At 43.1% G+C, this 15,637-nt stretch overlaps 1 protein-coding gene across 1 annotated transcript in view; it reads left to right on the top strand.

Annotated features, from left to right (window-relative positions):
* The window catches only part of SRP68 (signal recognition particle 68), a 36,942-nt gene continuing 21,305 nt past the window's right edge, over window positions 1–15,637 (top strand). Inside the window, exons 1-8 of the mRNA XM_041726264.1 lie at window positions 1–187; window positions 1,969–2,035; window positions 4,437–4,550; window positions 7,027–7,222; window positions 8,905–8,987; window positions 9,467–9,576; window positions 9,938–10,020; window positions 11,833–11,973. Of these exons, the coding sequence (XP_041582198.1) occupies window positions 10–187; window positions 1,969–2,035; window positions 4,437–4,550; window positions 7,027–7,222; window positions 8,905–8,987; window positions 9,467–9,576; window positions 9,938–10,020; window positions 11,833–11,973 (972 nt within the window). The 5' untranslated portion in view covers window positions 1–9. The remainder of the gene's footprint in view (window positions 188–1,968; window positions 2,036–4,436; window positions 4,551–7,026; window positions 7,223–8,904; window positions 8,988–9,466; window positions 9,577–9,937; window positions 10,021–11,832; window positions 11,974–15,637) is intronic.

Genomic DNA, 15,637 nt, shown 5'->3' with positions numbered 1-15,637 from the left:
TGGGGCAAGATGGCTGCCGAGAAACAGGTTCCCGGTGGCGGCGGCGGCGGCGGCGGCGGGAGCGGCGGCGGCGGCGGCGGCAGTGGCGGTGGACGCGGTGCCGGAGGAGAGGAAAATAAGGAAAACGAACGGCCTTCAGCTGGGTCGAAGGCAAACAGAGAATTCGGGGATAGCCTGAGTTTGGAGAGTATCCTAGAGTAATCGGGCCTAACTCGCTATGACTACGTGTCGATGTGCAGGGCCGGGGGCGGGAGAGGCGGCGGGTCCCGGCACGGCCCGGGCAGGAGAGGCCTCGGGTTGCAGTTTCTCTCGCCCTTACTTTCCGGCACTCATTTACAGGGTATTGTATTTCGATCGGTCTTTTCTCGCTTCTCATTCGCCTCCCAGGCTGGGGGAGCGTCCTCTTCTCTCAAGCGGCACCGGGGGCGGGGGGGGGGGGGGCGGATTGGGCAGAGTTTTGCAGTTTCCCTGCGCTTGCCCGCGTGGAGGGCTGGTGACGGGGATGACACTGTGGCCACCCCAGTGAGCTGCGCTCTTGGCACCTTGAATCGCTGAACTGCGGAGGGGCAATTGTAGTATTGACATTTTGTCTTAATACTTTTGTCAACAGCCGTCGGAGAATGGATAGTGAGCATTACAGTTTGATGCTCTGGCAGTGGAGCAAGGATTGAGGAAGAGCTTGTCCATTTTTAATAGGAGCATAGCTTAACATCACTTATGTGGCTTTTTTTTTTTAAAGATTTATTTATTTATTTGTTTATGATAGACACAGAGAGAGGAGAGAGAGAGAGAGAGGCAGAGACACAGGAGGAGGGAGAAGCAGGCTCCTTGCAGGGAGCCCGACGCGGGACTTAATCGGGACTCCAGGATCGCGCCCTGGGCCAAAGGCAGGCGCCAAACCACTGAGCCACCCAGGGATCCCCTTGTATAGCTTTCTTGAGGGGTCTGTAGGCATTTTATCTCGTGGAGAGTTGTTCAGTTGACCTGGAGGGATGGGCCTGTAGTTTACATCCAAGTGTATCACAACTGAGTGCCCGAGACACTAGTTTGTGGCTTTTTGAAATGAATAACAGATGGAGAGAATGTAGTTGAATTTCTGAAATAACACGTTTAGCTTCACATCTTAATGCTGTTTTCAGGGGTTTGGAGTTTTACTTTTTGAACCGGTGATAGATATAGTTTCAAATGGCATTAGAACGCTTTGGTTTCTTTTTTTACAAAACTTACACCTTCTTATTCCTTTCTAGTTGTTGAAAGAGTCCTTATAGCGTTCAGTATTTCAACATAAGTCTGCAGAGGAGCGTTGAGGAAACTTTAGAGGGGAATTCAAATTGTAGATAAAGGTCCCTGGATTTACTAAAGTTTAGCACATGATCTTAAAATATTTTTAAGATTCTTAAAAAGAGTTTGGTCAGGGTTTTTTTTTTTTTCTTTAAAAGAAAAACTAATATTTTTATGCAAGCTGTGGCCTCGTTTGGTTGGCATGCGCTAACCATAGGCTCATACAGGATCACAGCTGTTAAAGAAAAGTTAGATTTGGCAGATGCAGGAAGTTATGCAAATAGAGGAGTAGTACACGTCATTTTTAAACCTGAATCTGCTCCAATGAGTAAAATACTGGGTCCTGGTGTAAATCAGTGGGAACAACCCCAGCTTTATTCAGTAGTTAAAATCCAGCAACTTTTTTTTAAAGCTGTTGATTTAAGGAATCCTCAATGGCTAATAATGTTCTCCTTTTTTAGTTTGAAAGTAACAGGTTTGGGGGAACAGTTTTTCTACTTGGTTAGCCATGTCCTGTGACAAGATAGCTATTGAAAATGATGACAAGAGATTTCAGTAGTTAATGTACTAAGTATTTCAGCAATGTTGAATGTGCTGTAGTTTGATACAAATATAGAGTAATGGGAGTATGTTCATGATTTATTTGGATTCTTACCATTGTAAGTTTTTCCTTAATCTTGGCTCTAGTTCTTCAGATAATTAAGGAATCCCAGCAGCAGCATGGTTTGCGGCATGGAGATTTTCAGAGGTATAGGTTAGTATCGTGTGCAAGATGTATGGAAATTATTGTGGAATTTTCAAACTTGGTTTGCTTTTGTTAATATCCTACTTATTTTGCTGTGTCAGTTATACTTGGAAAGTTTGACTCTGAACTTATATTGAGTCTTTTTTTTTTTTTTTTAAGATTTTATTTATTCACGAGAGACAGAAAGAGAGGCAGAGACACAGGCAGAGGGAGAAGTAGGCTCCATGCAGGGAGCCCGACGTGGGACTTGATCCCGGGACTCCAGGATCAGGCACTGGGCTGAAGGCGGTGCTAAACCACTGAGCCACCCGGGCTGCCCATACTGAGTCTTTAAAATGTTCTTCTCAAATTTAAAATTTCATAATGAATAAAAGCCAACTGTTTTATCCATTTTGCCTCATAATATGCAGGTACACTGGAGGCTTTTGCTGAAAATAGCAAACAGTTATGGTAATAATTTTTGTTAATCCTAACCATATTGTCAGAGTTTTTCAGTTCCTTATTTATTTTAAAGTAAGCGCTGTGCCCAGCTTGGGGCTTGAACTCATGACCCCAAGATCAAGAGCCACCTGCTCCACGGAATGAGCCAGCCTGGCACCCTATATAAGGGGCATTTCTATGATATCATTATAATTTATTGATAAACTCTGTAACAGCTTTCAAGTTGGAAGACAAATTTAATATAACTCTTAAAAATAGATGCCTACTGTATAATATAATCCAGTATTTTATTTTATTTTTTTTTAATCTTTTTTTTTTAATTTTTATTTATTTATGATAGTCACACACACAGAGAGAGAGAGAGGCAGAGACACAGGCAGAGGGAGAAGCAGGCTCCATGCACCGGGAGCCCGACGTGGGATTCGATCCCGGGTCTCCAGGATCACGCCCTGGGCCAAAGGCAGGCGCCAAACCACTGCGCCACCCAGGGATCCCTAATCCAGTATTTTAGAAGCAGAAATATCCATTTCATATTGAAGATACAGGCTTTGGCTACTGGACTTTTTTTTTTTTTTAAGATTTTATTTATTTCTCCGTCTGCTTGTGTCTCTGCCTCTCTCTGTGTCTCTCATGAAAAAAAATTTAAAAAAAACTTTTAAAAAATATTTATTTGAGAGAGCATGCGCATGCATGCAAGTAAGGAGAGGGAAAGTAGATTCCTGGTTGAGCAGGGAGCCCAACATGGAGCTGAATCCCAAGATCCCAGGAGCCAGGGATCATGACTGAGCCAAAGGCAGACGCTCAACTGACTGAGCCACCTAGGCACCACTGGCTATAGGACTTTAAAAAGTGCTAGTAAAGAAAACACTACAGATTCTAAGGAGTGAGCCTTGTTGTAGAGGGTCCACAGTGCTGGGGCAGCATGAGCAAGGTGGAGAGTGGTAGAAAATGAACTTTTTTTTTTTTTTTTTTAAGATTTTATTTATTTGACAGAGAGAGCACAAGTAGGGAGAGGGAGAGAGGGAGAAGCAGGTTCCTGGCTGAGCAGGGAGCCCAACTTGGGACTTGATCCCAGGACCCCAGAGTCATGACCTAAGCTGAAGGCAGATGCTTGACCGACTGAACTACCAGGGTACCTTAAGCCCTGGTAACTTGTGCAGGTGATAGTGTAGGAGTGATGGGAAGCCATGAAAAGGTTTTAATTGGAGACTGTTACAACCTGGGTTTTTTTTTTGTTTGTTTGTTTTAATAAGGAAATTTTCAAAAACAGATGTAGAGCTACTGTAATGAATCCATCACTCAGTTATTACAGCGATCAGCTTTTTGCCCTCTATCTGTTCCCTCTTTTTTTTTTTTTTTAAGATTTTAAAAATTTATTCATGAGAGAGGCAAACCACTGAGCCACCTAGGGATCCCCCCCCCCTTTTTTTTTAAATTAAGCTCCATGCCATTGTGGGGCTGGAACTCACAACCGTGGCTCAGGTCGTGATCCTGGGGTCCTAGGATCGAGTCCCACATCAGGCTCCCAGCAGGGAGCTTGATTCTCCCTCTGTCTATGTGTGTCTGCCTCTCTCTGTGTGTCTCTCATGAATAAAATATTTTTTTATTGAAGGATTTTTTTTTACTATTCTATTGAAGTATAATTTATATACAGAGAAGTAGACAGAGATAAATTTTTCACAACCTGTAACCAGCAGACCTTATCAGCATCCCTGAAGTCCCTGTTTTGCTCCTTCTAATCACAAACCCTTCCTCCCCAAAGGTCCCCACAACCATGACCCCTGACACTGAGATTAGGTTTGAAATGTGTTTTTGGCAACACCAGTCATACTGCCCTGCATCAGTAAATGCGAGATGGTGTGTGGTGTCTGTGGAAACCATAAGTAGAACACCTCAAACCTTTGGCCTTTGTTATCAAACCTGCTATTGCAAGTACTGTCAGCTTGCCTGAGTTGTCATTTTCTTTCAGGGGCTACTGTTCCCGTAGACAAAGACGTCTTCGGAAAACACTCAACTTCAAGATGGGGAACAGACACAAATTTACAGGGAAAAAAGTAACTGAAGATCTTCTGACTGATAACAGGTACTGCATGCTCCATGCTAGTTGTTAAATACTTCTTGCTAATACATGTATCAAGCACTTATGTATTAGACGCTGTGCCAGAACTCTGTCTCAGTTGATGCTTCTTGCAGCTCTCTGGAATAGACACGTGTACTATTAAGTTACAAGATGAGGAAACTGAGCCTCACAGAGGTTCAGTAAGGTTTTCAGGAGCTGTGCTGGAGTGCTGAACACTGGAGTCTGCAGTTAGGACCTGATGGGGTATTGGTGAGGGTTCTGGAATGCAAGTTTCAGTGTATACTTAAATCCATGCATCTTAAATGGAATCTGTGTGTGAATTACTCCTGGAGAGTTTTGTGTTTCAGTGCATTCACAGAAGGATCAGTCTGTCAAGCAACATGTAGTAGAGGTGTCTAGGCCAGTTCCTCAGATTTCAGCCTGCGGGCCAAATTGGTCCTTTTGTCATCTGATTTGGTAAAGTGCTTTTTGTTTGTTTTGTTTTGAGTGAGAGCGCATTTGGGGGTGGGAGGGGATGAGCAGAGGGATAGGGAGAATCTTAAGCAGGCTCCACGTTTAGTGCAGATCTGCTGTGGGCTGTCTCACTACCCTGAGATCATGACCTGAGCTGAAATCAAGAGTTGAATGCTTAACCCAGTGAGCCACCCAGGCGCCCCCGTGTTTGTAAAGTTTTATTATCACACAGCCATTTATTTAGGTATTGCTTATAGCTGTTTTTGTGCCAGAGGAGCAGGGTAGTTGTGACAGAGACCATATGGCCTATAAAACCTAAAATGTTTACTGTTGAGCTCTTTACAAAAAAATGTTTGCTGTCCCCTAATCTAAATATGTGGCCAGGACAGGACAGAGCCGAGACACCATCTTGGACATAGAAGAGTTGGAGAGGCACAGTTCTTGAACCTGGTTGACTGTGATCTTGTTGAGAGATACTAGTCAAGTTCAAAACAAGGAGCACTGTAGCTGCTGTATTGTATGTCATTTACTCTTAAGAATTCTGAAGTCTTGGGCAGCCCGGGTGGCTCAGTGGTTTAGTGCCGCCTTCAGCCCAGGTTGTGATCCTGGAGAGCCAGGCTCAAGTCCCACATCGGGCTCCTTGCATGGAGTTTGCTTCTCCCTTTGCCTGTGTCTCTGCCTATCTGTGTCTCTCACGAATAAATAAATACAATCTTTAAAAAAAAAAAAAAAAAAAAGAATTCTGAAGTCTTGAAAATTGGTTATTTTGTTTTTTTAAGTAATCTCTATACCCAGCGTGGGGCCCGAACTCACAGCCCAGAGATTAAGAGTCATATGCTCTTCTGACTGAGCCAGCCAGGCGCCTGGCGGGGGTTGGGGGGGGGGGTGGGGGCGTTGATTGGGAAACCAGGAAGCCAGTGTTGAGGAGGCTGGACCTTGAGGGATTTCTGAGAGGAAAGAACATTCTGTGTGAGGGAAACATAATGCCTAGGTGTCTGAATGTACTTTAGGAATTATAATACTCTGGATGGTTGTTAGCTGCTGCTCAGGCAGTAGAGAGGCTGGGAGCTTGGTGTATGGAGGCACAGAAAACTAGAGCTTAGAGACCGTGGTGGGATTCAGCAGGATGTATCAGTTAAATCTAATGAGAACAGGTTAGGAAGGATCTCTTATAGTGGGATCTTTTATTTCGAAGAGACAAGATTAAGCTGATATTTAAGGAATATTAAGGCATTAGTTTCACAAAAGATTCTCCAGTGGGCAGCCCAGGTGGTTCAGTGGTTTAGCACCAGCTAGCCAGCTAGTGCTGCCTTCAGCCCTGGACGTGATCCTGGAGACCCAGGATCAAGTCCCAGGTCAGGCTCCCTGCATGGAGCCTGCTTCTCCCTCTGCCTGTGTCTCTGTCTCTGTCTCTCTCTCTCATGAATGAATGAATGAATAAATAAAATTTAAAAAAAGAGATTCTCCAGTATAACAATAAAGTGACTAATTTAATCGGTCCTTAATAAGTGCCAAACTCTGGTTTAAGTATATTACATGTATTACTGCATGGGAGATTGAGGCACAGAAAGGTTAGTACTTTGTCCAACATCACATAGCTAGTGACGGATGACACAGAGATTCCAATCCTGACTCTAGAGCCTTTTTCTTAATCACTTCAGTACATTGCTTCTTAAGAACTTAGTTTTCAGTTGGGTTGGGATGGAAGTGACGTTTATTCAAAGATGAGGCCCAGTTGTGTGCCTGGACTGCCTCTTTGCTAAAATTAGGGTGGGGTAAGTCTGGGTTTGTCAAGTTGAGGTGGTAGCAGTGTTTTTAGTGAGACGTGTCTGGTAGGTGGTTAGAAACTTGAGGTGGAGCCTGGTCAGAGATACCGATCAAGTGCCATGATCAATACTTTGAGAAGAGTAGTTCTGAGGAGGAAAGCCAGGCAGGGCGTAGAGAGAAGTTGAGAGGCTGAAGCTTGTGCCTTAGGGAATATCAGAGTCTGATGCTCCTGGTGTTCATCATGTTCTCTCTCATTTAGATATTTGCTTCTGGTTCTGATGGATGCTGAACGAGCCTGGAGCTATGCCATGCAGCTGAAACAGGAAGCCAACACTGAACCCCGAAAACGTTTCCACTTGTTGTCTCGCCTTCGCAAAGCTGTGAAGCATGCTGAGGAATTGGAACGCTTGTGTGAGAGCAATCGCGTGGATGCCAAGACCAAGTTAGAGGCTCAGGTCAGTGACTTAACGTCTGCTTTGCTTTATTGCGAAGATTGGAGACGTGACTTTATGGTTAAAAAACATTTTCTTTCTTTCCTTTTTTTTTTTTTTTTTTTTTTTTAAATTTAAATTCAGTTAGCAGGGCAGCCTGGGTGGCTTAGCGGTTTAGTGCCGCCTTCAGCCCAGGGCATGATCCTGGAGACCCTGGATTGAGTCCCATGTCGGGCTCCCTGCATGGAGCCTGCTTCTCCCTCTGCCTGTGACTCTGCCTCTTTCTCTCTGTGTCTCTCATGAATGAATAAATAAAATCTTTTTTTAAAAAAAATTTAGTTAACATATAGTGTATTAATTAGTTTCAGTCGTAGAGTTCAGTGATTCATCAGTCTCATAATCCAGTGCTGATTATATCACGTGCCCTCCTTAGAACAGTTTCTTAATGTTATAAATTGACGGGAGAGGAAATAACACGGTCTTGCTTTTTCAAGGCAAAGTTGGCTTCTCTTTTGTTTTTGAGCTCTTGGTTTGTTGTTGTTTTCTTCCCCCCACTTTATGTATGTATGTATGTAATTTCTGCGCCCAGTGTGGGCCTTCAGCTCATGACCCCAAGATCAAGAGTCACATGTTCCACCAACTGAACCAGCCAGGTGCCCTGAGCTGCTGGTTTTTAATAATCAGCTTTAACTTTTTAAAAAAAGTTCATGCATCTCTGAAAATGAAGATAAAAAGCTTGACTCTTAGATCTGGGAAGTTCACAAAATGGAACATTTTTTTTTTCAGGACTCTGCATTTTTTAAAATTTAATTTTATTTAAATTCAATTAGTTAGGGATCCCTGGGTGGCACAGCGGTTTAGCGCCTGCCTTTGGCCCAGGGTGCGATCCTGGAGACCCGGGATTGAATCCCACGTCAGGCTCCCAGTACATGGAGTCTGCTTCTCCCTCTGCCTACGTCTCTGCCTCTCTCTCTCTCTCTCTCTCTCTCTCTCTCTCTCTGTGTGACTATCATAAATAAATGAAAATTTAAAAAAAATTCAATTAACATATAGTGTACTATTAGTTTCAGAGAAATGAGAATTTATTTATTTTCATTTTTTTATTGGAGTTCAGTTTGCCAACATATAACACCCAGTGCTCATCCCATCAAGTGCCCCCCTCAGTGCCCATCACCCAGTCACCCCATCCCCCCGCCCACCTCCCCTTCCACTACCCCTTGTTTGTTTCCCAGAGTTAAGAGTCTCTCATGTTTTGTCATTCTCTGATTTTTCCCATTTTCTATCCTTTCCCCTATAATCCCTTTCACTATTTTTTATATTCCCCATATGAGTGAAACCATATGATTGTCCTTCTCCGATTGACTTAACTTCACTCAGCATAATACCCTCCAGTTCCATCCACGTCGAAGCAAATGGTGGGTATTCTTCATTTCTAATGGCTGAGTAATATTCCATTGTATATATAGACCACATCTTCTTTATCCATTCGTCTGAGAATTTTTAACTTATTTATTCATGATAGAGAGAGAGAAAGAGGCAGAGACACAGGCAGAGGGGGAGAAGAGAGAGAGGCAGAGACACAGGCAGAGGGAGAGGAGCAGGCTCCATGCAGGGAGCCCGGCATGGGACTCGATCCTGTGTCTCCAGGACAGGCCCTGGGCTGAAAGCGGGCTGGATGTTGAAGTAGTTCCCTTCCCCCCTTCCAGGCTTACATGGCTTACCTCTCAGGAATGCTGCGTTTTGAACATCAAGAATGGAAAGCTGCGATTGAAGCTTTTAACAAGTGCAAGTAAGTGGTCTGATTCAAAAGCTATGGCCAGTTTCACTTGTATGTAGTTCCATTCAGGCTGCAGATCATCTGATAAGATTGTTTCTAGAGAAGTACAATTATTTATTTAAGATTTATTTATCTTAGAGTGCACGCAGGAGAGAGCACACAATGGGGAGGACAGAGGGAGAGAGAGAATCTCAAGCAGACTCCCTACTGAGCGAGGAGCCTGACATGGGGCTCAGTCTCATGACCTCAAGATCATGACCTGAGCTGAAATCAAGAGTTGGACACCCAATCAACGGAGCTAGCTCCAGTTATTTATTTATTTTTCATTCCCTTTAGGAATATTGATTATTCTCATTCATCCTTAGAACCATGCTAATTCTCATAATTGATAGAAGGGTCTCAAAGTGCCATGTTTTGTTTTTAGCTGATGTGTTCCCTTTTATTTTCTTAAAATAAGGCTGTTGTGAAAGCTAATGTTTCTTTCCTCACAGAACTATCTATGAGAAACTAGCCAGTGCTTTCACAGAAGAGCAGGCTGTGCTATACAACCAACGTGTGGAAGAGATCTCGCCTAATATCCGCTACTGTGCATATAACATTGGTGAGCAGAGGCTGAGTTGAGCAGAAATGGGTGGGTTGGTGGTAGTTCATCTCAGAGAGCCCTAGAGGATTTATTTAACTTTCACGCTTTCCTTGTCCCTGCCTCCATCCTTGGCATGGGTTTTGGCTGATGAGAAAAGTAGAGCTGTCAAAGTCAGCCCAGCTTAAAATCACAGAATGCAGTTCCTTTGCTTTGTTTCCATCATGCCAAGTTCTGTACTCCTCAGGAGCTTTGTAAAGGGACTTGGGGTTCACCAAAACTTGCTTCTGCAAGGGGAAGAGCTCAGATTTGAATCTAGTGGTTCTTGAGAGAATAGACCAGACCCTTGAGGATTTCCACTCAATAGCTTTCTCTTTCTCAGGGGACCAGTCAGCTATCAATGAACTCATGCAGATGAGATTGAGGTCTGGAGGCACTGAGGGTCTCCTGGCTGAAAAATTGGAGGTAATGTAGTCTGTACATTTTTGTGAACTCTTTGGTTTAAAAAAGTCCAGAAAAAGAAGTAATCCATAATCTCAATACTCAGCATAATTACTATTAATATGTGTATATTTCTATCCCTGTTTTTTTTGTTTTTGTTTTTGTTTTTTTTTTAAGATTTTACTCATTTATTTGGTGGGCTGGGGGATGGAGCACACAAGCAGGGGGAGCAGCAGGCAGTGGGAGAGGGGGAGCCAACTCCCCACTGAACAGGGAGCCTGATATGGAGCTCCATCCCAGGACCCTGGGGTCACAACCTGAGCCAAAGACTCAGCCAACTGACCCACCCAGATGTCCCGTATATCCATGTATTTTTAATTAAAAACTTTTTCATTTAATATTGTAAAGTATTCAATTTTTTATCTCACTTATTTTCTAAGCAAGTAATGTAGGCAAATTAAAGGAAATACAAAAGGTGGGGGAGAACTAAAATGGTAAAATCAGAGGTAACCATTACATACGTGTGTATGTGTATGTATGATTTTATTGGTTTATTTAGAACGAGAAAGAGCCCAGGTGGGGGAAAGGGCAGAGGGAGAAGGGGAGCAAGAAGCCTGAGCAGACTCCCTGCTGAGTGCAGAGCCTGACTCGGGGCTCAATCCCACAACCCTGAGACCACACAACCTGAGCCAAAACAGTCAGATGCCTAACCGACTCAGCCACCCAGGCACCCTGAAAAGGCATATATTTTCTAAATGGGATCTTAGTATAGTGTTTAATAATGTGTTTTTTAAATACAATATCCCAAGTATTTTTTTCACTTCAGTAAATATTCCTACACTGTCATATCTTGATAGCCATGTGGTACTCTTGTATTGAAGTCGGCTTCACATGAGCACTTCGCTGTTGTTAAGTGATAAATAATATTACCGTGAATATCCTTCTTGTACACATTTTTAGTTATTTCCTTAGGATACGTTCTTAAATGTGGCATTGAATATTTTGGGAGCTTTTGATTCATAGTGATAAATTTCTTTAGATTTCTCTTAATTCAGGACATCTGGTTAGCTTAGCAGTTGGGCGTCTGCCTTTGGCTCAGGGCATGATCCCAGAGTCCTGGGATCAAGTCCCACATCAGGCTTCCTGAATGGAGCTTGCTATTCCCTCTGCATGTTTCTCTCTCTCTCTCTCTCTCTGTCTCTCATGAATAAATAAATAAAATCTTAAAAAAAAAAAATTTCTCCTGATTCACATTTCTGCTTGCAATATATACAAGTATGTTTTTTTCTCACACTCTTACCAAGCTTAGTGTTGCTTTTTTTATTTAATTTTTTTAAGTTAAAAAAATTTTCTTATTATTTTTTTAAGTAGTCTCCACATCCAACTTGAACTCAGTACCCCGATGCCAAGAATAACATGGGCACTGAACCAGCCAGGTGCCCCAATGTCGCTGTTTTAAATTTTCTGTTATGTCCTTTTCATGTTTGAATTTCTATAAATTAGGATAAATGATACACCAAGGAGGGATTTATTTATTTATTTAAGATTGTATTTACTTATTCATGAGAGGCAGGGGGGCGGGGCAGAGACATAGGCAGAGGGAGAAGCAGGCTCCATGCAGGGCAGCCTGATGTGGGACTTGATCCCAGGACTCCAGGATCACAACCTGAACCAAAGGCAGACGCTCAATCACTGAGCCACCCAGGTGCCCCACCAAGGAGGAATTTAAATACCATTTGTATATACTAGTATATAAGGTGTAATATGTTGGTTATAGAAAGAGACCACTTTCAGCATCAACAATTAAAGCTTTGACTTCTGAAATCTATTTTCCAGGCATTGATCACTCAGACTCGGGCCAAACAGGCAGCCACCATGAGCGAAGTGGAATGGAGAGGGAGAACGGTTCCAGTGAAGATTGACAAAGTGAGGATCTTTTTGTTGGGATTGGCTGATAACGAAGCAGCCATTGCCCAGGTAAGGAGCAGCTGCCCGTTCTGTCATCCATATATGTTTGAAGTTGTCCTTGTGTGCTTAAGGTATAGATGGGTGTTCATTTCTCACAAAACAAAAACTCGTCTTAATGCTATTTGGGATTTGGTCACCAAATTATTGTAAAGGCTGAGCTCATAGAAGAGTTGTTGCGTTTAGAGGGCAAAGAAATTGGCAGTGGCACTCCTCGACATGGACATAGAAATGGGAGTGGTGAGAGGCTGGCTTAATGGAAGGGGTCCTGTCCGGCCCAGCAGGTGGTGCAGCAGCTTAACTGTTGCTGTCTGACCTCTTGTCCTAGCCTTCTATCCCTAAAGGGGCCCCCCCTTATTCCTGAGCCGTTTCAGAAGAGCCTGGCTAAGCCAGAATATCTTGTTTGACATGAGGCATTTACGTAACGTTCATACAAAGCGGTACTACTTGATGTTGCTTACTGACTTAATTGTTACCTGTTCATGGGTATGAACACCTGAGTTTCAAAAGATGAGAGATCCGGGTAATCTTGGTTTGTACAAAGTAGACTGTGACAAAGGCACTTTTTGGATCTCTTCCTTGAGGTGAAAAGCATCTAAGGAAAACCCCTGGCTGCTGAGCATATCTGCAGCCTCCCCATGAACCACGGGCATTTCCTGCCACTTCACAGTAAGCTGTTGTACCCTAAGTCATTTGTATGTGGGAGTGCTTTCTTTGTTAGTTGTGCTCATGAGTTGTTTTAAGCGCCCAAACTTTTCAGTGACTTGTTCTGAAGTAGCTACACTGGGTTGAGGACACTTCAGCAGTGGAAGATCAGAGCTGCCATCAGTGACAGTGGGACAGGAGTTCTGGCTGCAGTCAGAGTTGGGGGAGGCCCAGGGAGCAGATAAATAGGGGGCTCCTTAGGAATGGGGCCACAGACACATATATTAAAGGACAAGGAAAATTAACATTTATTAATTTTAAAAAGTTATTTAGCTTAAAGTTTAGAAAAGGTAAGTGTTTTTAAGAGATCAGCTGATAGTCCCACTTCCCATATACTTTCATTGATGTTACATTGTGCTGATAAAAAGGACAAGACTTGATTTCCTTTTAGTCTTCATAGTCATAAGGGGTGTTAACGTATTTTCTCACTTGTTGAGATCATACCTCAATACACTTCTTTTTTTTTTTTTTTTTTAAGATTCCATTCACCCATTCATAGAGACAGAGAGAGAGGCAGAGACACAGGCAGAGGGAGAAGCAGGCATCATACAGAGAGCCTGATGTGGGACTTGATCCAGGGTCTCCAGGATAACGCCCTGGGCTGCAGGCGGCACTAAACCGCTGCGCCACCAGGGCTGCCCCCTCAATACACTTTTGAATCCTGTTTTACTTATCATGTTGTAAGGATTTTCCATGGGCTTACGTATCAATTCACAAACTTTAAGAATATGCCGTGGCTACCTGGACAGAAACACCACAGAGATGAACAAAGGAGGGTCACGGTCTTCCTTAATGTCCTAGATACGCTGCTTAAAGCTTTTGTGTTTTGACATTTTTAACCCTACGGGGTGGGTGATACTCTCATTGTACAGATGGGAAAATAGGTCTCAGAGAGACTGTATAACTTGTACACAGCCATACATGTCTGATAGAAGGGAGTGCTTGCCTGTAAACCATACCCTTTTGACTCCAAAGAGTGCATATTCCTTGAACTTTTCCACATATCAGGAAGACTAGTAACAGGATCATTTTACCTGAATAGCTAATGTAATCTTAATTAATGTGATCTTATAATACATGGTACACACAAGCAGAGTTCCTGGGCCCTGGGAAAGACTGAATGAGCAGAATGTTAATTGAAAAATAGTCCCTGGGAAGGAATCCTCTCCAATTCAGTAGATTAGTGGGGGTAGGGGAGTTTCCCACATGGGAAGAGAAGGTTTAGTGGTGTTTTGTCTGAATTTATCTTTTTCCTGTTTTGTATGCATAATTAGAAAATGAAGACCCATATGGGGGAGATCTTTTTACCTTATTCGTAAAACCAGCTTGAGCAAAATTAGCTGAAGTGAAAGCATTTTACAACTGCATGTGAAGCCATTGCTTCTAAAATTGAAGGTCATGGGCAGCCCTGGTAGCTCAGCTGTTTAGTGCCGCCTTCAGCCCAGGGCCTGATCTTGGAGACCCAGGATCAAGTCCCACGTTGGGCTCCCTGCATGGAGCCTACTTCTCCCTCTGCCTGTGTCTCTGCCTCTGTGTGTGTGTGTGTGTCTCATGAATAAATAAATAGAATCTTTAAAAAAATAATAAAAATAATAAAATTGAAGGTCATTTCAGGCATGTGATGACTAGTTGAGCTTTGTGTACATTTTTAAAGGGATTACTCTCAAATTTGATTGTTAGTATATTTTAAGGGTTGACTTCTTAGTCTTCAGATCATAGTGTTTTGTTTTTTTTTAATAGGTTTTATGTATTTGAGAGAGAGAGCATGCACATGCAAGAGGGAGAGAGGGAAGGAGCACATGTATGTGGGCAGGGAAATGTACAGAGGGAGAGGGACAAGCAGACTCCCTGCTGAGCAAGGAGCCCTATGTGGGGCTGGATCCTAAGACCCTGGAACCATGACCTGAGCCGAAGACAGATGCTTAACTAAGTCACCCAGGTGCCACCACCCCCCTTTAAAAAAATTTATTTATTGAGAAAGCATACTCGGGAAAGGGAGAGAAAAATCTCAAGCAGACTCCCCACTAAATGAGGAGCCTGACTTGGGGCTCAGTCTCACAACCCCAAGGTCATGACCTGAACTGAAACCAAGAGTTGGACACCCAACTCACTGAGCCACCCAGGTGTCCCATAGCTGCTGCTTCTAAAGCAGTTTAAGATTGGCCAAAATTGGGACGCCTGGGTGGCTCAATGGTTAAGCGTCTGCCTTTGGCTCAGGTTGTGATCCTGGAGTCCCGGGATCAAGTCCCATATCAGGCTCCCTGCGTGGAGCCTGCTTCTCCCTCTGCCTATGTCTCTGCCTCTCTTTCTGTGTCTCTCATGAATAAATAAATAAAATCTTTAAAAAAAAAAAAAGGGGGGCAAATTTTGGTTGTATTGGCAAGAAAAAAACCCAGCGACATTGGGGTGCTTGGCTCTTGGTGGCACATGTGACTCTTGATCTCAGGGTTGTTAGTTCAAGCTCTATGTTGTAGGTGGAGCCTACTTAAAACAAACAAAAAAAAAAACAGCAATGTTATTCCAACCTTGAATAGATTAAAAAAAAATACAGTTGACTCTTGAACAGCACAGGTTTGAACTATGCAGGTCCACTTATAGGTGGAATTTTTTGATAATACAATACTGTGAATGTAGTTTTCATATGATTTTCTTAATGTTTTCTCCCTTCTAGCATACTTTATTATGAGAATATAGTATATAACATAGATTATAGAATCTAGTATGTATCAGAAGGGAGGTGGGTGGGCCAGATGGGAAAAGAGTACACTGATAAAAAAAAAAAATAAAATGATTTAAAAAAAAATAAAAAGGACATAAACTCAAGGCCTCACTCCCCAGAGATTTTGATTTAGTAAGTCTGAGTTGGAGCCTAAGAATTTGCTTTTTGGGGATCCCTGGGTGGCTCAGCAGTTTAGCGCCTGCCTTTGGCCCAGGGCATGATCCTGGAGTCCCAGGATCGAGTCCCACATTG

This window comes from Vulpes lagopus, chromosome 12 (genome assembly GCF_018345385.1).
Source record: "Vulpes lagopus strain Blue_001 chromosome 12, ASM1834538v1, whole genome shotgun sequence".
Taxonomy (NCBI): Eukaryota; Metazoa; Chordata; class Mammalia; order Carnivora; family Canidae; genus Vulpes; species Vulpes lagopus.
The sequence above is the reverse complement of the archived record's forward strand: the minus strand, read 5'-3'. Positions and strand labels throughout refer to the sequence as shown.